Raw genomic sequence first — 21265 nt, 5'->3', positions numbered from 1 at the left:
AAAAAGACTTAATTTTAATTATGCATGTGTATGTTTGTTCTGGGCGTATGCACACAGGAGCGCAAATTTGCAGAGACCAGAAGGGGGTGGTAGAGATCCTGGAGCTGGAGTTACACGTGGTTGTGCTGTCTAATTTTAGGTCAAATTGACACAAGCTAGAGTCATTTGGAAAGAAAAAAAAAACTAAATTGAAAAAAAAAATGCCCCCATAAGAATGGCATGCGGTGCATTTTTAAAAACTTACTGATTGATGTGTGAGGGCTGGTGGTTCTGGGTGCTAAAAAGCAGGCTGAGAAGCAAGCAGTAAGCAGGACTCCACCATGGAGCTCACTCTATACACCAGGCTGGTCTCGAACTCACAGAGATCTGCCTGCTGCTGCCTCCTGAGTGCTGGGGTTACAGGCGTGTGTACTGTGTCTATTCAGCTTGCCTAAATTCTGTTGCATGCACTTATGTGTCACTTGTGTACCTGCTATCTGTCGTGTGACAGACTTTTCCTGGGAAGATGCAACACATGCACACACACATGCACACACACACATGTACACACACACACATACATGCACACACACACACTCACATCTACTCACTCTAAATAGGAAGCCCATAACAGACAAACTCCAACTTGATGAATCAGAGTTTTACTGGGGTTACTACAGGAATATGGATGAAGGATTGATTACTCACAAAAGCTGAAATGACTCAAAGACACCTACATTACCCAGATCCATCCTAGTACGGTGACAGCTCACAAAACTGGGAACCTGGAGCACACAGCACACACTGCAGGCAGCTCAGTTGGTTGGAAGGTGCTCTTTCCAGGTGACTCAGTCGGTTTGAGCTTCTTCCAGGCAGCTCAGCTACTCTGTTTCTTACAGGCATTTGGGCTGGTCTCAGCTGTTTTCGGTTGGCTGGGCTTGTCTGAGAGTTTGCCGTGCAGTTTGGCATGTCTCCATGTGATGCTTAGCATCTTTGATGTTTCTATCTCTTGGGGAGTGAGGGTCCCAGTGGATCTGGTCAGTTTTAGGGACTCCATGAAGTTATTCTGAGTTGTTTATTTACTGCTTTTTCTACCCTATTTGCAGTATCTCACCCTCCTTTAGGATGATCTGTGCTTTGACCCCTTTGTTGAAAATAGTTTCTTGCTGGGCGCTGGTGGCTCACAGCTTTAATCCCAGCACTTGGGAGGCAGAGGCAGGAGGATCTCTGGGAGTTCGAGTTCTACAAGAGCTAGTTCCAGGACAGGCCTCAAAGCTACAGAGAAACCCTGTCTCGAAAAAAAGCAAAAAAACAAAAAAAAACCAAACCAAAACAACAACAAAAAAGAAGTTTCCCTCTAGCTGGGTTTTTATTTTTGAGACCTGTTTCTCTGTGTAGCTCTAGTTGTCCTGTTCTGTAGACCAGGCTGGCCTTGAAATCACAGTCAACCTGCTGGGATTAAAGGCAGTCCACACCCTAGCTAGCTCATATATTGGAAACTTTGTTTTGTTTTTATTTCTTTTTTTTGGGGAGGGTGTTGGAAACAGGAGTTCCCTGTGTAACAGTCCTAGCTGTCCTGGAACTAGCCCTTATAGACCAGGCTGGCCTCGAACTCACAGGGATTCACCTGCCTCTGCCTCCCGAGTACTGGGATTAAAGGTGTGTGCCACCACTGCCTGGCTTGTTTTGTTTTTAGAGACAAGATTTCTCTGTGTAATAGCTCTGGCTGTCCTGGAATTCATTTTGAAGACCAGGCTGGCCTCATATTCAGAGAGATCCTCTTGCCTCTGCCTCCTGAGTGCTGGGATTAAAGGTGTGTGCCACCATCGCCCGGCCAAAATGGAAGGTTTTAATCTAGGACAGTGGTTCCAAACTTGGGAGCCTTGACCCCTTTGGGGATCAAATAATCCTTTTACAGGGATTGCATATCAGATATCCTGCAGATCAGAGAGTTATGATTCATAGCAGCAGTAGATATGAAGTAGCAATGAAAATAATTGTAAGGTTGGGAGTCAGCACACATGAGGAACTATATTAAAGGGCACAGCATGAGGAAGGTTGAGGACCACTGACTTGGGAGGAGTCAGTACAGAATGATACCTCAGTCCAGATGCCCGGCATCCCCCCCCCCCCCCCCCCCCCCCCCCCCCCCCCCCCCCCCCCCCCCCCCCCCCCCCCCCCCCCCCCCCCCCCCGTGCCCTAGGCTGCCCTTAGAGATCGACATCCACTCTGGCCCTCTCCAGCCCCTTAGCAATGCTCTGCTCTTTACCCTCCTGTTACAGAGGAGCCTTCCCCTCCTCCATTGTGGGGGAAGTGGGCGTGGCCCTTCGCTGCTTTCACCCTCCCTCTGTGCCTTTGTTTCCTTTCTGCTGTCTGGGTCTCCTCCTCTGTTTCTTCCTCTCTTCCTCCTTCCATCCCTTTCTCCCTTCTCTCTCCTTCCCAGTGTCTCTCCTTTCCTTTCCTTCCTCCTCCCTCTCTCCTTTCTTCCAATTTCCCATCTTCTTTCATTTTTAGAACACGTACTTCAGTTGGGCATGGTGGTGGATGCCCATAATCCCAACACTTGGGAGGTCGAGGCAGGAGGATCAGGAATCCAAGGCTGTTCTCAACTACATAGCAAGTTCAAGGCCAGTCTGGGCTACAGGAGATGCCCCCCAAATAAACCTAAACAAAAGAAAACGCCATGATGAGATCCATGGCAGCCTAAGACTCTCCATGAAATGATGGGCTCTGGTTTCCCTGGTGCTTATGACACTATATTTAGAATTATTAAAAGTAAAATAAGATTTTGGTGGTCTAATTAGTTGGCCAGGCAACAGCTCTGTCTCTTGGGCTGCCTTGTGTAGTTGACCCTTGTGGTCCCTTCCCCATTGGCTGAGAAGGTCCCCTCAACTCTTGTTCCTTGGTCCAAACAGAAATTTCCAAACGAGAGGAGGTAGAAGCTGTGACCATTGTGGAGACACCACCGCTGGTGGTGGTGGGCGTGGTGGGCTACGTGGCCACTCCTCGAGGTCTTCGGAGCTTCAAGACCATCTTTGCGGAACATCTCAGTGATGAGTGCCGCCGACGCTTCTACAAGGATTGGTGAGAGCCTCACCCTGGCTCTGCGCTAGAGCAATGGAGGGGGAGGGGAGCCTTGCCCAGGTAGAGAGTCTGTGTGGTGCCTTCAGTGTAGCAAGATAGGAAGAAGTATCAGAGAGCTAGAGAGGACATTGGAATCCAGAGATAGGAAGAACCAAATATTCAGATCTTCAGGGTTGGGCTGGTGGGATGACTCGGGTGTTTGCTGCCCAGCCTGCCAACCTGTGTTCCATACCTGGGATAAGGCGGAGGAGAGAACTGATTCTTGAGTTGTCCTCTGACCACCACATGTGCACTGCGGTGCTTGTAAACATATACATATATATCAAAATAAGTGCAAAGAGTTTAAAATCACCAGTCATTATATTCATGGTGATAACTGGATGGAATTTCAGAATTGCCATGCGGGGACTGGAAGCCAGCCTGGCCTACAGGGCGAGTTCCAGAACAGCCAAGGCTACACAGAGAAACCGTGTTTCAGAAAACAAAAAACAAACAAACAAATTAAAAACACCCCCCCCACACACACACAGCGCAGGACTATATGACCGAGGCAATATGGCTGACATCTTGAGTTCCTTGCATGGCTAGATGAAGGGTGTAGAATGTGGCTCCCCCCTACTCCCCAAAGTGACTGGTGAGCAGCAAGGATGCCGATTTTACTGTTTGTACCATGAATTTGCTCTTCATCCAGAGTTTAGCCTCTGGGACCCATGGCTTCTTCATCTCTAGGATTGGGCTCATCATTCTACCTGAGCCCCAAATGGGGGTGGGAAGGGTGTCTGCCTAACTGGAGGGACAGCATTTGCTCACCGTGTCTGAGGGAGGATAGAGGTCTGATTACTGCTGGGCACACACCTGGAATCCTAACATTTTTAGAAGGATTTGGAGTATTAGTCCAGCCTGGATGACATAGTGGGATCCTCTTGAGACACACACACCCACACACATACAAAGAGGAGAAGTTGGGGAAGGAGGGACGGAGGGAGAGGACATGTTCACCAATGGTGCCTGGAAACATCCCAGGCTCTTTGGGAGGGCCTGGGCCAGGCCTCTTGCTTGGTGGGCTGAAGGTAGGGTGAGGCAGGCGGGACACCACAGAGAGCTACCTGGCTGGGTGTTGAGCACTCTGTGTGTGGCTCAGGCACAAGAGTAAGAAGAAGGCTTTTACCAAAGCCTGCAAGAGGTGGCGAGATGCCGACGGCAAGAAGCAGATCCAGAAGGACTTTGCCGCCCTGAAGAAGTACTGCAAGGTCATTCGGGTCATTGTCCACACCCAGGTCAGCCTAGCCCCCACCTCCAGCCCATCCCCCCCACCTCCAAATGAAGAGCCCTGACAAATGTCAGCTTAAAAATAGCACCAGCCCTGGGAACAGGCTCAAGATCTGGCCAGCTACCTCACTAGCCACTCTTGTCCCAGAGTTGAGAGGTCACTGGCATGTGATGTTATATGCCAGTGCCATCAACAGCTATTGTGCCCCACGGACGACTCAGGTGCCCAACTGTCCTGAGAGGCTTGAGTCTTCAGTCAAAGGTCCAGCATGGAGAACTGGCTGTACCTGGGGTCCAGCTTGATGCTGACTGAAATCTAACCAGAACACTCGCTCTGGAATTTTCCTATACATCTTGTCTTCAGAGAAGTATTACCCGGCTGCAACCCTATCCTCACCCCTCCTGGGCGCCTCCCCTGCTCTGTGAACACGGGGCTCTTGTTCACTCTCACACCTGTAGCTCATGGGGAAGCAAGTCAGGGCTTGATGTTTGCCAGTTTGCCCTCCAGGGACCATGGAGGCAAGGGTCACATTCATCTAATTCCCCTATGAGCCCCAGGCCATACAGTATACATAATAGCCTGGTATACAGTAGGAGCTCTATAAATACTATGCTGTGACCTAACTGGTGTGCTTACACTTGTATATCCTCTTAGCATATGAAGCTCACAGCAGCCAGGGCCTTGCCGAATGGTCTAGTTGGCACCCTACACTTGGAAGGAAGTTGGAGCCCACTCCTACATCTGCCTGTCCTGGCAGCCTCCTGCTCCCATCTGGCCAGATGGTCCCAGCAACTTTCCAAGATCTTTCCTAACACAGGGCCTTTCTGCATGCTGCTCGCGTCACGTGGAGTTCTGTGTAGTGACTTTTTGCTGGTTTTGGTCACTTCCTCAGAGAGGCCCTTCCTGACCACTCTACCGGAGATGCTGTCTGTTGTTTACCAGAACACTGAGCCCTCTCCAAGAGTTTACTTGACTTTAATCTGTCCTGAAAGGAGACGGTGGGACTCCCTGAGATACAGGGTGCTGCCTGCCTCAATCTGTGGTGTACCTCCAGCACCCAGCATGTGGCAGGAGCACAATAATGTCTGAATAAACACAAAGGGGAAAGACTTCAGGTTACCAGCGGGCTAGCCATCTGCAGTGTGGGGGGCTTGTGAAGTGACCTTCCCGCTGTGTCTGCAGATGAAGCTGCTGCCCTTTCGGCAGAAGAAGGCCCACATCATGGAGATTCAGCTGAATGGTGGTACCGTGGCTGAGAAGGTGGCCTGGGCTCAGGCACGGCTGGAGAAGCAGGTGCCTGTACACAGTGTGTTCAGCCAGAGTGAGGTCATTGATGTTATTGCTGTGACGAAGGGCCGGGGTGTTAAAGGTAAGGCCTGGTAGAGACAGTAGCTCCAGGGAAGAGTGTTTAGTGGGGGCCAGAGTGGCCTCTTAGCCTCCCTTCCTCTCTACAGGGGTCACTAGCCGCTGGCATACCAAAAAGCTGCCAAGGAAGACCCACAAAGGCCTGCGCAAGGTGGCCTGCATTGGTGCCTGGCACCCTGCCCGAGTAGGCTGCTCCATTGCCCGGGCTGGGCAGAAGGGTTACCACCATCGTACAGAGCTGAACAAGAAGGTGTGTCCATAGCTCTGAGGGGTATCTAGTGGGACGGCAAGATTCAAACTCTGATTGGGTTCATGAAATATCATTACTAGTTCCAGAGTCTGAGCATGCGTACTTGGGGATGTGTGTGGCCATGTTGCTAGCCCACCTTTGGTTCCTACTGCTGTTTTCCCGGCAGATCTACCGAATTGGCAGGGGGCTGCACATGGAAGATGGGAAGATGGTTAAAAACAATGCATCCACCAGCTATGATATCACTGACAAGTCTATCACACCCCTGGTGAGGCTGGCAAACGGGATCTAATGGGGGCTGGGGGGTATACCCGAGGTGGTGCTACCCTGCCCCCCACCCAGAGTTCCATTATGTAAGCTCCGCAACTGGATATAGGCCCCCACACAGACTAGGCCTAGGGTCTTGGCAGGAAGTCAGTGATGGGAGGCCTGATATGCCAGTGAGCAACCACTTGGAAGCTCCATTCCTTGTATGTTCCTGCACCCTTTATACCTGCTGAGAGGAGATGTGCATACAGCTGCATACAGCAGTTCTTGCAGTGGCCTAGGAACCAGCTCTGAACTAGTGGGAAACAGCCATGGAGCCTAAGCATGTGACTGCATTTCAAGTAGCCCATGTCGACCTCCAACTCCCTAAACAGCTGAGGATGACCTTGGAAATGCTGATCCTGTTTCTACCTTTTTCTGAATGCTGAGAGCATGTGGCCGCACACTGTTTATTCCTCTGTGTAGCTCTGACTGTCCTGGAACTTGCTCTGTAGACCAGGGTGGCCTCAAACTCTAAGATCCTCCTGCCTCCTCCCAAGTTCTGGGATTAAAGGCATGTTCCACCATGCCCAATTATCATCTTATTTTTTATTGTGGTGCCCAGGATCGAACACGGGGCCTTGTGAACACTAAGCTAGCATTCTTCCAGCTGAGCTACTGTTATGCAGGCTGGCCTTAAGTGATCCTGCTGTATCGGCCTCTCAAGTGCTAGATTTATAGGGGTATACTACTGTGCTCAGCATCCCCAAACTTCTGAGCTTCAGTGTCCCCCACAAAAAGGCATGTTAATGTTAAGTGAGATAAGGCAGGAAGAATACTAAGAACGGGGCTCAAATGCTGTTGCCCTGACAAGTGGTCCAGTGTGAGGTATCCCGGGGTCTGAGCATGGGGCTCCTACATATCAGTCACCTAACCTGTCTGCCTTGTACCTGCTTGGTGTGATCTGTCTCCCGGCAGGGTGGCTTCCCCCACTATGGGGAAGTGAACAATGACTTCGTCATGTTAAAGGGCTGCATTGCAGGCACCAAGAAGAGGGTGATCACACTGAGGAAGGTAAGCGCAGCATGGCAAGCGGGGTGGTGGGCTCCATTCAGTAGCCCATTCTGTCCTGTAGCCTGCTTTGCGGCGGGTGGGGTGGTGGGAGAGTGGAGGAAGGGGTCTGGCAAGGGCAGGTGATCGACTGAGTCCTTCTTGGTGTGGAGCGGGGGGGGGGGGGGGGGGGGGGGGGGGGGGGGGGGGGGGGGGGGGGGGGGGGCAAGCTGAGTAGCCCCTGAGGATTCCCTAGTTGTCCTTTTAAATGGGATTCCTGAGTCTGAAATGAGTGGACAGCCGCCGAGCTCTGGAGAATATCGAACTCAAGTTCATTGACACCACTTCCAAGTTTGGCTATGGACGCTTCCAAACAGCGCAGGAGAAGAGAGCCTTCATGGTGAGCTAGTCCCGCTTGTTCTCTGGGTCCCAAAACTCCATACCGCGCTTGTTTCGGAGAGGAGCTGGGGAAGGGCGCTTTTAGGGATCTAGCAGAGAGGCCCTCAGTAGCCTTGGTGACGGTCGTAGACAGTATTTCTTGATTGATTCTCGTGACTAACACTCCTCCTGTCCCCCCATTTGAACCAGGGCACCCAAAAGAAGCATCTGGAGAAAGAGAAGCCGGAGACCTCGGGAAACATATAAGATGCCTGGAATAGAGCACACTAGGGAGTGCTTCTGCTGCGCGTCCTGTCGTTTTTATCTAATAAAGTCCTGAGGAAACTCTTAAGCCTGGGTCAGAGGGTTGCAGGGTGGTGTGGGGGCGCCAAAAGGCGGGCCGACGTCTCAAAGCGCAAGGTTTACGGCCAGATTACGGCGGACTAGGCATGCAGCTGGGTGGATGTACCACTGGGGTCCTGAGGTCTTCTGGAGCCCTGGCTGAACCCCGGCTTCTGCTGAAGGAGAGAGGCTACACGGAAGAGGCTCTCCGAGCGGGGCCTCCTGGAGGCGGAAGTGGGAAACCTGGTTCCTGGGAGGGATTGGTTGGACGGGTGGGGTTTAGGACCTACCGGAGGAAAGACAGACAGGTCGAGGGCGGGGCTTCTAGGAGGAGGGTAGTGAGAAATCCTGGAGTGATTCTCCTCTAGGGGCGGGGCTTAGAGCAAACCTGTACGTGATTGGTCATTAGGAAGGGGGCGGGTTTGCGTCTAGAGCTGAGGGATTTCATGTTCCCCGGAGGGGTGCTTTGGTTTGCTCCATTGCGGCCATGTCGTTCTGCAGCTTCTTCGGGGGCGAGGTTTTCCAGAATCACTTCGAGCCAGGTACAGCCTGTGGCCTTAAAGGAGGCATCGTCTTCTGGATGATGGTGGAATTTCCGAGCCAGGATGGGGCGACCGTGGCTGCTGAGGAGAAGCGAGTTTGGGAAAGAAGGACTAAGAGAAGGGGCTGGCGAGGGCTGGAGCAGAAGGACTTGAGAGGAGAGGGGGCATTCCAGTAAAATCTGTTTTCGTGGGGGTCAGGCCTTGAACCTCAGTGTAGATCTCACTACGGATCCTCCGGGCCGAGTGCTTTGGGGTGGTACTATCCATATGGTTTCAGAGTGGAGCGGGATTCCGAGGATGTGTGGTCCGAGGTTCCCTGTTGTGTGTTCCTTCCCGGACTCCTTCGGCACTTTCCGTTGAGTCCTGAATGTGCCTGTCCGGGTGTCTCCCTGTCCTCTCTGTTAGCTGTCAGTGAAGAGTAACCCGTCCAGCCTGGGCGCAGTAGACCCAGGCTGGGAGAGACTCTGGTGAGTTCCCTTCTGCTGATGCGCGACTAATTTGGTAAAACTATGTATGGCATTGGCATTCCTGGGGCGGGATTTGTTGGATGTCTGTTCTCTAGAGGGCTGAGCTGTGACACTGGGCATCTGTATATGCCAGCTGTAATACAGGGTCACTCCCTTGAGTCCTTCTTGGCTACAGGACTCCAGATGCTCCCAGGCTGCCCTGGCAAGCTGAATGCCACTATGTTTTGCCTCCTCTCCAGTTCCGGGTACAGTCTGAACAGTTCACACCCTCAAGGGGTGGGTGGTGGGTGAATCAGTACCCTGCAACTTCCCATTTTTTAGTCTTTCAAGTAGTTATGCAATTCAGTTTTGTAACCTTAAAGACTCCTTCCACTCAGGTGATCTTTTGGGGACAGGTTGAAACCTTTCTTCTGAGCAGTTGTTTTTCTGGGGTTCCCTGTTTGGCTTGGAAGACTGTTCCCTAAAGCCAGTGTGTTCCTGCTCAGAGAGCAGGCCCACGGCTGGGTATCCAGTTTGGAACTTTGTAGAGTAGCAGAGATGCCCACTCGAGGGAGACCAAATGGTTACACTGGCAGTGTTAGGGGCCTGCTGTGTGGATCTTGTCCAGGGGTAAAGGAAGGCTATCATCAGGTATTTAGGGTTCTCTCTTGGCCACATACATTATTGTGTGTCTGCAACGCCAGCCTTCCACCTTCTTGCCCATAAATGGATATGTTAGCCAAGTATGGTTCACATCTGTAATGCCAGGGTATAGGAAGCTCAGGCAGAAGCATTGCCTTTATATTTTTTTATTTTTTAGTTTCTCGCGACAGGGTTTCTCTGTAGCTTTGGAACCTGTCCTGGAACTTGCTCTGTAGGCCTCAAACTCACAGAGATCCACCTGTCTCTGCCTGCTGAGTGCTGGGATTAGAGGCGTGCGCCATTACCACCCAGGGCATTGCCTTAGATATGAGGCCAGCCTGGATTACAGAGTTTCAGGCTAGCCTGGGCTACAGTGTGAGACTCGTCCTAGTTTGTGTCTCTGTTGTGATAACACTGGCCAAAACCCGTCCAGGGAGGAAAGAGTTTATTTCAGTTTGCAAGTCACTGTCCATCATCGAGGGAAGCCAAGTTAGGAACCCAGAGGCAGGAACTTAGCAGAGACCACAGAGAAATGCTGCTTACTGGTTTGCTGCCCTAGCTTGCTCAGCTTCCTTCCTTTCTTCCTTTTCTTCCTTCCTTTTCATTTTTTCTTTTTCTTTTTTTTCAAGACAGGATTTCTCCTTGTAGCCTTGGCTGTCCTGGAACTCACCTCGAACTCAGAGATCTTCCTGCTTCTGCCTCTCCAGTGCTGGGGTTAAAAGTGTGCACCACCACACCTGCCTCAGCTACCTTTCTTCTATAGATAATCTAGACCCACTTACTTAGGGGTGGTACCACCCACAGTGAGCTGGGCCCTCCCACAGCCATCATTAATCAAGAAAGTGCCCCCATAGACATGCCCACAGACCAGTTTGATCAGGTAAGGCCTCATCTGGAGTCCTCTGCCTGGGCAACTCCAGTTTGTTTCAAGTTAACAGAAACTGACCACACAAATGACGGCACAAGATGTTGTCTCAGAACAAACCCCCAAGGGGCCGGGGTTTTATTCCCACATGATGGTTCACTCCATTCTCAGGAATCTGACCCTTTATTCTGGTCTCTTCCAGTGTCTGTGGGCACTGCATACATGTGGTACATGCAGGCAAAACATACATGGACATACATGCAGGCAAAACAGCCATATGCATAAAATAAAGTCTTAAAACATCCAAAACTAAATAATGAAATTAAAAGGTTAAAGATTTCATCACGGGCCACTGAGAGCAGCAGAAATGAGCGCAGAGAGTGATTCCTCATCTCGTGTGACCCAGCCAGGCCTTGCTGGGTCTCCCAGAGGCAATCAATGGGCTATGAGCAGGGGTACATGGGGACGGCGTGCTCTACCACCACGATGGGACGGTGCTACTGTTGTCGTTTCCTGGGTCCAAAGACAAGGAAAACTGCACAGACAGATGGAGCTGACGGTTGACTCTGCGCTTGTTCTTCCTCTGCTGCAGGCGTGTATGTGTGCTCCAAGTGTGGCTATGAGCTGTTCTCCAGCCGCTCCAAGTATGCACACTCCTCCCCATGGCCAGCGTTCACTGAGACCGTCCATGCAGACAGTGTGACCAAGCGCCCCGAGAAGAACCGACCCGAAGCTTTAAAGGTGGGTGCGATCGTCCTGGGGAGTGCCGGCCAGGGAGGGTCTTGGCACCAGTTACGCTTTTCTTCCTTTGCTCCCTCGTGAGGCTATTCCAGGTCTCCATCTTCAGCTAGGACGCTGGCGTCTAAGATTTTTTTTTTTTTTTTTTTNGGGGGGGGGGGGGGGGGGGGGGGGGGGGGGGGGGGGGGGGGGGGGGGGGGGGGGGGGGGGGGGGGGGGGGGGGGGGGGGGGGGGGGGGGGGGCGGGTACGGGGTAGTTGGGGCTCTCCATCCTTGACGTCTCTCTTGGATCCCCAGTCCCTCCTAGTGCACCACAGCCGCCGAGCTCTGGAGAATATCGAACTCAAGTTCATTGACACCACTTCCAAGTTTGGCTATGGACGCTTCCAAACAGCGCAGGAGAAGAGAGCCTTCATGGTGAGCTAGTCCCGCTTGTTCTCTGGGTCCCAAAACTCCATACCGCGCTTGTTTCGGAGAGGAGCTGGGGAAGGGCGCTTTTAGGGATCTAGCAGAGAGGCCCTCAGTAGCCTTGGTGACGGTCGTAGACAGTATTTCTTGATTGATTCTCGTGACTAACACTCCTCCTGTCCCCCCATTTGAACCAGGGCACCCAAAAGAAGCATCTGGAGAAAGAGAAGCCGGAGACCTCGGGAAACATATAAGATGCCTGGAATAGAGCACACTAGGGAGTGCTTCTGCTGCGCGTCCTGTCGTTTTTATCTAATAAAGTCCTGAGGAAACTCTTAAGCCTGGGTCAGAGGGTTGCAGGGTGGTGTGGGGGCGCCAAAAGGCGGGCCGACGTCTCAAAGCGCAAGGTTTACGGCCAGATTACGGCGGACTAGGCATGCAGCTGGGTGGATGTACCACTGGGGTCCTGAGGTCTTCTGGAGCCCTGGCTGAACCCCGGCTTCTGCTGAAGGAGAGAGGCTACACGGAAGAGGCTCTCCGAGCGGGGCCTCCTGGAGGCGGAAGTGGGAAACCTGGTTCCTGGGAGGGATTGGTTGGACGGGTGGGGTTTAGGACCTACCGGAGGAAAGACAGACAGGTCGAGGGCGGGGCTTCTAGGAGGAGGGTAGTGAGAAATCCTGGAGTGATTCTCCTCTAGGGGCGGGGCTTAGAGCAAACCTGTACGTGATTGGTCATTAGGAAGGGGGCGGGTTTGCGTCTAGAGCTGAGGGATTTCATGTTCCCCGGAGGGGTGCTTTGGTTTGCTCCATTGCGGCCATGTCGTTCTGCAGCTTCTTCGGGGGCGAGGTTTTCCAGAATCACTTCGAGCCAGGTACAGCCTGTGGCCTTAAAGGAGGCATCGTCTTCTGGATGATGGTGGAATTTCCGAGCCAGGATGGGGCGACCGTGGCTGCTGAGGAGAAGCGAGTTTGGGAAAGAAGGACTAAGAGAAGGGGCTGGCGAGGGCTGGAGCAGAAGGACTTGAGAGGAGAGGGGGCATTCCAGTAAAATCTGTTTTCGTGGGGGTCAGGCCTTGAACCTCAGTGTAGATCTCACTACGGATCCTCCGGGCCGAGTGCTTTGGGGTGGTACTATCCATATGGTTTCAGAGTGGAGCGGGATTCCGAGGATGTGTGGTCCGAGGTTCCCTGTTGTGTGTTCCTTCCCGGACTCCTTCGGCACTTTCCGTTGAGTCCTGAATGTGCCTGTCCGGGTGTCTCCCTGTCCTCTCTGTTAGCTGTCAGTGAAGAGTAACCCGTCCAGCCTGGGCGCAGTAGACCCAGGCTGGGAGAGACTCTGGTGAGTTCCCTTCTGCTGATGCGCGACTAATTTGGTAAAACTATGTATGGCATTGGCATTCCTGGGGCGGGATTTGTTGGATGTCTGTTCTCTAGAGGGCTGAGCTGTGACACTGGGCATCTGTATATGCCAGCTGTAATACAGGGTCACTCCCTTGAGTCCTTCTTGGCTACAGGACTCCAGATGCTCCCAGGCTGCCCTGGCAAGCTGAATGCCACTATGTTTTGCCTCCTCTCCAGTTCCGGGTACAGTCTGAACAGTTCACACCCTCAAGGGGTGGGTGGTGGGTGAATCAGTACCCTGCAACTTCCCATTTTTTAGTCTTTCAAGTAGTTATGCAATTCAGTTTTGTAACCTTAAAGACTCCTTCCACTCAGGTGATCTTTTGGGGACAGGTTGAAACCTTTCTTCTGAGCAGTTGTTTTTCTGGGGTTCCCTGTTTGGCTTGGAAGACTGTTCCCTAAAGCCAGTGTGTTCCTGCTCAGAGAGCAGGCCCACGGCTGGGTATCCAGTTTGGAACTTTGTAGAGTAGCAGAGATGCCCACTCGAGGGAGACCAAATGGTTACACTGGCAGTGTTAGGGGCCTGCTGTGTGGATCTTGTCCAGGGGTAAAGGAAGGCTATCATCAGGTATTTAGGGTTCTCTCTTGGCCACATACATTATTGTGTGTCTGCAACGCCAGCCTTCCACCTTCTTGCCCATAAATGGATATGTTAGCCAAGTATGGTTCACATCTGTAATGCCAGGGTATAGGAAGCTCAGGCAGAAGCATTGCCTTTATATTTTTTTATTTTTTAGTTTCTCGCGACAGGGTTTCTCTGTAGCTTTGGAACCTGTCCTGGAACTTGCTCTGTAGGCCTCAAACTCACAGAGATCCACCTGTCTCTGCCTGCTGAGTGCTGGGATTAGAGGCGTGCGCCATTACCACCCAGGGCATTGCCTTAGATATGAGGCCAGCCTGGATTACAGAGTTTCAGGCTAGCCTGGGCTACAGTGTGAGACTCGTCCTAGTTTGTGTCTCTGTTGTGATAACACTGGCCAAAACCCGTCCAGGGAGGAAAGAGTTTATTTCAGTTTGCAAGTCACTGTCCATCATCGAGGGAAGCCAAGTTAGGAACCCAGAGGCAGGAACTTAGCAGAGACCACAGAGAAATGCTGCTTACTGGTTTGCTGCCCTAGCTTGCTCAGCTTCCTTCCTTTCTTCCTTTTCTTCCTTCCTTTTCATTTTTTCTTTTTCTTTTTTTTCAAGACAGGATTTCTCCTTGTAGCCTTGGCTGTCCTGGAACTCACCTCGAACTCAGAGATCTTCCTGCTTCTGCCTCTCCAGTGCTGGGGTTAAAAGTGTGCACCACCACACCTGCCTCAGCTACCTTTCTTCTATAGATAATCTAGACCCACTTACTTAGGGGTGGTACCACCCACAGTGAGCTGGGCCCTCCCACAGCCATCATTAATCAAGAAAGTGCCCCCATAGACATGCCCACAGACCAGTTTGATCAGGTAAGGCCTCATCTGGAGTCCTCTGCCTGGGCAACTCCAGTTTGTTTCAAGTTAACAGAAACTGACCACACAAATGACGGCACAAGATGTTGTCTCAGAACAAACCCCCAAGGGGCCGGGGTTTTATTCCCACATGATGGTTCACTCCATTCTCAGGAATCTGACCCTTTATTCTGGTCTCTTCCAGTGTCTGTGGGCACTGCATACATGTGGTACATGCAGGCAAAACATACATGGACATACATGCAGGCAAAACAGCCATATGCATAAAATAAAGTCTTAAAACATCCAAAACTAAATAATGAAATTAAAAGGTTAAAGATTTCATCACGGGCCACTGAGAGCAGCAGAAATGAGCGCAGAGAGTGATTCCTCATCTCGTGTGACCCAGCCAGGCCTTGCTGGGTCTCCCAGAGGCAATCAATGGGCTATGAGCAGGGGTACATGGGGACGGCGTGCTCTACCACCACGATGGGACGGTGCTACTGTTGTCGTTTCCTGGGTCCAAAGACAAGGAAAACTGCACAGACAGATGGAGCTGACGGTTGACTCTGCGCTTGTTCTTCCTCTGCTGCAGGCGTGTATGTGTGCTCCAAGTGTGGCTATGAGCTGTTCTCCAGCCGCTCCAAGTATGCACACTCCTCCCCATGGCCAGCGTTCACTGAGACCGTCCATGCAGACAGTGTGACCAAGCGCCCCGAGAAGAACCGACCCGAAGCTTTAAAGGTGGGTGCGATCGTCCTGGGGAGTGCCGGCCAGGGAGGGTCTTGGCACCAGTTACGCTTTTCTTCCTTTGCTCCCTCGTGAGGCTATTCCAGGTCTCCATCTTCAGCTAGGACGCTGGCGTCTAAGATTTTTTTTTTTTTTTTTTTTGAGACATGGGTTTCTCTGTGTAGCCCTGGCTGTCCTTCTCTGCAGTGCAGGCTGGCCTCAAACTCAGAGATCCATCTGCCTCTGCCTCCTGAGCTGGGACTAAAGTCGCCACACGTGGATTTTGAGAGTGCTTGTAGTCTGAGAGAGCGTGAGCATCAGGACAGCTTCCTTGCACAGGCCCCACCCCTCAGAGCTATAGATAGCTTGGGAAACAGGCAGATGGTGGAAGCATTATCTCTTTGCAGCAGGCAGGGCCACTAACTGTGTTTGGGTTTTCCCAGGTGTCCTGTGGTAAGTGTGGCAATGGGTTGGGCCACGAGTTCCTGAATGATGGCCCCAAGCGAGGACAATCCCGATTCTGAATATTTAGCAGCTCATTGAAGTTCATCCCTAAAGGTGAGCACCTTTAGTGGCGGGACATCCTATTGTCACTGAGGAAAATGCAGCGGGGAGGCACGTGGTGGAGGCTGGACTGTCGACTGTCGCAAAATGCACCTACCAATGGCGCCTCAAAAACTGGCTGAAGGACAGGACTAGGAGGCTAACATCTAGGGTGTCTCGGGTCCATCTCAGGGAGAGCGTGGCGTGAGGTTCTCTCTGTAGGCCTGGCCTTTCCATGTGCCTGGAATCTTTGGTTGATTGTAGGGGTGGGTGAAGGCTGAGGACCTGGTGGGCCATGTGACCAAAGGCTTGCTTCTGAACCTGAGTGCCTGTCATTCCTCTGCATAGTCACCATGGTAGCATATTTTATATCCCAGGACTGCTGGGACAACTGAATGTGATATGGTACCCCCTAGGGCCTAGCACATAGTAACAACTCAATAAAACTGCTCCTTTATCAACCTTTTTAGTGGTGGTCAAGGGCCAGACCCTTTATCCAGTTTCTTGATCTGCAAAATGGAGCTGTCAAATAACAGCTGACAGTCCTCCCTGTGGGGTTAATGGCAGTCTGGAAGGCCGGGGGCACACTGAGCTATGGCGATATTTGTGCCCTGCTGTCCTTTGTTCTCTGTGTCTGGTGAAGGAAGAAGAGACTGTGTGTCCTGTAGATCTCAGGAAATGAATAGTGTGCCTACTCCGTTGTGCTGGCTCCCTGGGCCTTCCACCTGGCCTGGAGTCTGCTGACTCATGTTTGGTCTTAGTACTTTTCAGAAAAAGTACATTTTCCTCCATTTATTTATTTATTTGTGTGTGTTTAATCCAGGAATTTGCTCTGTAGATCAGGCTGGCCAGTGTGTGTGTGTGTGTGTGTGTGTGTGTTTAATCCAGGAACTTGTTCTGTAGATCAGGCTGGCTTGGAACTCAGAGATCAGCACCACCTACCTCTGCTTCCCAAGTGCTGGAAAGGCATGTGCCACTACCCCCAGCTCTCTTTTTACTTTTATATTATGTATATGGGCATTTTGCCTGCATGTATTTCTTTTTTTTTTTTTTTTAAGATTTATTTATTTATTATGTATACAGAGTTCTGCCTGCATGTATGCCTGCAGGCCAGAAGAGGGCACCAGATCTCATTACAGATGGTTGTGAGTGAGCCACCATGTGGTTGCTGGGAATTGAACTCAGGACCTCTGGAAGAGCAGTCAGTGCTCTTAACCTCTGAGCCATCTCTCCAGCCTGCCTGCATGCATTTCTGTGTACCAAGTGTGTGCAGTGCCGGAGGAACCAGAAGAGGGCATTGGATCCCTGGGGCTGGAGTTACAGATGGTGTTAGCCATCATGTGGGTGCTGGGGATGGATCCTGGGTCCTCTGGATGAGCCGCCCATCTCTCCAGCTCCCTGACAAAAATACATTTTAGTTTATTCACTTAGTGTACTTGTGGGTGTGTACATGCCAGTGCACATGTCAGAGGACAGATACGGGAGTTGGTTCTCAGTCTTCCACTTTTAACCTGGGTATCAAGTTCAGGTTCTTAGGCTTGGATGGCAAGTGCCTTCACCCACTGAGCTACCTATCCCTGGTTTTAGTTTTTTTGTTTCCTGGTTTTAGGTTTTTGTTCTTTAAGACAGGAGCTTGTGCTTGGTAGTGGCGACACACACCTTTAATCCCAGCACTTGGGAGGCAGAGGCAGGCAAATCTCTGTGAGTTCCAGGACAGCCAGGGTTGTTTCACAGAGAAAACAAACAAACAAACAAAGCCAGGGTCTTGCTATATAGCCCTGGCAGTCCTTGAGTTCACAGAGATCTACTGTCTCAGTCTCCAATACGGTTTAATATTTTGAGATAGGTGTCACTGTGGCCCATAGTGGCCTGGAATTTACCATACAGCCCTTCCTGACGGCACCTCCTGAACCTCCTGCCTCTGGAATGCTGGGCTTGCAGCTAGGAACCATCACACCAGATGAAGCTTGACTTAACAATGATGTGTTTTCTCTCCTCTCTTTTCCAGGCGGAGAAACTCCTGCTCCCCAGGAGCACAAGGTGAGCAGCTGTCCTTCTAGATGGGCATGCCCACTGTCGGGCAGCCCCACTTTAGTGATGGAACTCTGGACATTCAGACTGGGAGGCTGGGAGGAGGTGGTTGAAGCATCAGGAAGGCTCCCAGTGCCCTGGCTCTGAATGGAATCACCTTAGATGGAGCACCTTTGGAAAGTCTACTGTTCTACCATGATGGTCCTGGGGATGGTGTTAAGCCATTAGCTGTTTGAGTCTGTAAGAGTCTCTGGGTTTAGCTCATCTTTGAATGACACTGTACTCTGTAGGCAGAGACTGCTCTTTTGTTTCCCTGCCACCCAGACCCAAATAATCACACAGAAACTATATTAATTACAACACTGTTTGGCCTTTTAGCTCAGGATTCTTATTGGCTAGCTCTTATATCTTAAAATAACCCATTTCTATTATTCTGTATATCGCCATGAGGCTGTGGCTTACCAGGTAAGGTTCCGGCAACTGTCTCCTTTGGCAGCTACATGGCATCTCTCTGACTCCACTTACTCTCTTTGTAGATCTCTGTTCAGATTTCCTGCCTGACTTTGCTCTGCTAAGTCATTGGCTGAAACAGTTTTATTTATCAACCAGTAAAAGCAACACATATACAGAAGGACATCCAACATCATCTCCCCTTTTCTGTCTAAATAAAAAGGAAGATTTTAACTTTAACGTAGTAAAATTACATATAACAAAACAAGTATCAAGCAAGTCTATTTGTATCTGGCAAAATCAAATATTCTATCATCTGTTTTATCTTTGTGATTCTAAAATTTCGTATCTAATTTATTTTTTATCACAACTAAGGAAAACTATAACTATCTGTCTTCAACTCCTCAAAGACTCCAGAAGGATATAACATTACCTAAGTAAACAGGAAGTGCATTGTAAACAACTTCCAAAGTTCTAGAATTGATTGAGATATCTTGCTGCCTAGACAGTCACCCAAAGTTCTTCTGTAACGTTGGGGCATCTATCTTCAGCCTATAGGCCCATAGTATCTGGCAGACTTTTCCATGAAGCAAGAAATTTAAAAGGCTATTTCCTCTATCTTGGCAGTTTGTCAGTCACTTTCTTCTGTATCCTGCAGAATGTCTGGCAGTTTCTTCTGTGAAACAGAAACCCTGAAGAAAAGTCTTAAGTTCTTAAAATATTTTAAATATTATATTCTGTAGGTTTTTGAAGTGTTAAAGATTATCTCTCTAGCTGAAATATGTTTCTATAAATCTAGAAAACCTAACATGACTACAAGCTTGACTATTATGACTATCTATTAATCTATACTTGTAATTATACATTACATTTTAAAATGAACTGCACAAATATAATAACTTAAATAAAAGTAAAAAAAAAAGTATATACAGTTTAACAAAATCAACCTTAAGTTTGTGTTAATAGACTAAAGTCCATACCAATGCAAAGTATTCTTTTTTGTTTGTTTGTTTTTCGAGACAGGGTTTCTCTGTAGCTTTGGAGTCTGTCCTAGAACTAGCTCTTGTAGACCAGGCTGGTCTCAAACTCACAGAGATCCGCCTGCCTCTGCCTCCCGAGTGCTGGGATTAAAGGCGTGCGCCACCACGGCCCGGCTCTTTACTCCTTTAATCTATGACTGTCTGTACTCTTTTGTATTACTTTTACTTATACTGTCTCTTTAAAGACTTTGTTTTATTTTTTAAAACTATTTATTTTGGAGGCAGAGGCGGGTGAATCACTGGTGAGTTCAAGGGTTCAAGGCCAGCCTGGTCTACAAGAGCTAGTTCCAGGACAGTTAGGACTGTTACACAGGGAAACCCTGTCTTGGAACCCCCCCCCCCAAAAAAAAAACCCTATTTCTTTTTATAACTCTCTGTACTCTTTTTTTCTTCTCTCTCCTAAGCCTATGTACATTTATCTAACACTATGACCCATTCAGAGGTTTATTTTTGTCTGAATCTGTCTTTATGTTTATCTATAATCATTTTCTGACCAGGAGTGCTGCCTTCTTTTTTGGTTTAAATGCTAACTGGGCATGGCTAGGACCAATTCAGTCCTGCTCAGTCCAACATGGCGGAGGCATGTTCACCGTCTCTGCGAGCCATGCTCACTACCCCAGCTCCAGGGCCGCAGCTGGTCTCTGTCACCGTTAAGCAACTAGTAGCATGCTGCTCACAGACCCCATTTATGTGTAGGACCAGAGGCAACAACCAGGAAGCACAGTTTTTGCTGCTAGTGCCCAGTCAGGAAACCTCTTAAAGGAGCCGCACCTCTGCCTGCCACCAGCAAACAGAGCGCACCTGAGAAAATGCTGCTACCAAGAAGCTGTGCTTACCTCTGTTCTTTAGTGTCCAGATTTCCTTCTCATGCTCTCTCAGGTTTTGTGTGGTTGTAGCTGCCCACATTGGCATTCCATTCGGAGACTGCTCTTTTGTTTCCTGACCACTGAGATCCAAATAATCGCACAGAAACTGTATTAATTATAACACTGGCCTATTGTCTCAGGCTTCTTATTGGCTAGCTCTTATATCTTAAAATAGCCCATTTCTATTATTCTATGTCTCGCCACTAGGCTGTGGCTTGCTGGGTAAAATTCTGGTGACCGGTTCCTTTGGCAGCTACATGGTGTCTCTCTGACTCCGCCTACTCTCTCTATAGATCTCTGTTCGGATTTCCCTCCTGGAGCCGGGCAGTGGTGGCGCACGCCTTTAATCCCAGCACTTGGGAGGCAGAGACAGGCAGATCTCTGTGAGTTCGAGACCAGCCTGGTCTACAAGAGCTAGTTCCAGGACAGGCTCCAAAACCACAGAGAAACCCTGTCTCGAAAAACAAAAAAAAAAAAAAAAAAGAAAAAAAAAAAAAAGATTTCCCTCCTGGCTTTGCTCTGCCAAGTTATTGGTTAAAAGCAACACATATACAGAAGGACCTCCAACATCAGTGCCCAAGCCTTCTGCTCGCATCCTGCTACCCACCCCTATGGGGCTCAGTTCTGAGTGTGGCCTTCACTAAAGTTTGTGCCTATCTCCTCCTCCAGGCTACGCAGCAGATGGAATAACACTGGGGCTTCCCTGGCCACCCACTCCAACCTTGGTCACCGCATGATCTGCTCTGGTTAAATCCTTCTAAGTCAGCCAGGGTCGTGATGACCTGTGACCTTCAGGGAGGGGAGTGGGCCAAGGCTGATGTCATGGGCTCTTGGACCCTTGTCTTCTGACAGAGAAAGCAGAACTCTGTTTCACAATCCGGATCCATCTTGCCTCACTCTGACTTGGGAAAGTGACTGTTGCCCCATTACCTGACCAGTGTAGCAGGGGCCTTGATCTCATTGCTCCCTCCAGTTCATACCTGCAGGGGTGTCCCTCCCCGAGATAAAGCCACTGTACCTTGCTGTATGTGCTTGGGAGCTCTTGACGTCTGGGAGCATGGGTGATGCTGAAACTCACCCCATCTTGAATCCTTTCTGGAGTAATCAATGGGAAATCAATAAACATGAAGTCTGGACTGGTTGCTACATTTACTTATTTATTTACTGCAGTGCTGGGGTTG

General features: G+C 50.2%; 2 protein-coding genes across 4 annotated transcripts in view; both read left to right on the top strand.

Moving 5' to 3' along the window:
• The window catches only part of Rpl3l (ribosomal protein L3 like), a 28603-nt gene extending 16451 nt beyond the window's left edge, over positions 1–12152 (top strand). For both annotated transcript variants that reach the window (XM_050136033.1, XM_050136023.1), the window contains exons 4-11: positions 2895–3063; positions 4205–4340; positions 5516–5702; positions 5788–5948; positions 6115–6216; positions 7173–7268; positions 11494–11613; positions 11802–12152. In XM_050136033.1, the coding sequence (XP_049991990.1) occupies positions 2895–3063; positions 4205–4340; positions 5516–5702; positions 5788–5948; positions 6115–6216; positions 7173–7268; positions 11494–11613; positions 11802–11858 (1028 nt within the window). In that variant the 3' untranslated portion in view covers positions 11859–12152. The remainder of the gene's footprint in view (positions 1–2894; positions 3064–4204; positions 4341–5515; positions 5703–5787; positions 5949–6114; positions 6217–7172; positions 7269–11493; positions 11614–11801) is intronic.
• Positions 8379–21225, top strand: Msrb1 (methionine sulfoxide reductase B1). 2 transcript variants are annotated; one of them, XM_050136045.1, is made up of 5 exons: positions 8379–8506; positions 11052–11200; positions 15598–15712; positions 17706–17737; positions 20754–21225. In XM_050136045.1, the coding sequence occupies exons 1-5, from the start codon at positions 8452–8454 to the stop codon at positions 20772–20774; spliced, it is 372 nt and encodes a 123-aa protein (XP_049992002.1). In that variant the 5' UTR covers positions 8379–8451; the 3' UTR covers positions 20775–21225. The 2 variants fall into 2 exon arrangements, with proteins under 2 accessions (XP_049992002.1, XP_049991998.1); XM_050136041.1 differs by lacking the exons at positions 8379–8506; positions 11052–11200 and adding exons at positions 12348–12475; positions 15021–15169.
• The last annotated feature ends 40 nt before the right edge of the window (positions 21226–21265 follow it).

The sequence above is a fragment of the Alexandromys fortis genome, unplaced genomic scaffold, assembly GCF_014885135.2.
Source record: "Alexandromys fortis isolate MF-2015 unplaced genomic scaffold, M_Fortis_MF-2015_v1.1 scaffold_29, whole genome shotgun sequence".
Lineage (NCBI taxonomy): Eukaryota > Metazoa > Chordata > Mammalia > Rodentia > Cricetidae > Alexandromys > Alexandromys fortis.
This window is presented reverse-complemented; position numbering and strand designations above follow the sequence as displayed.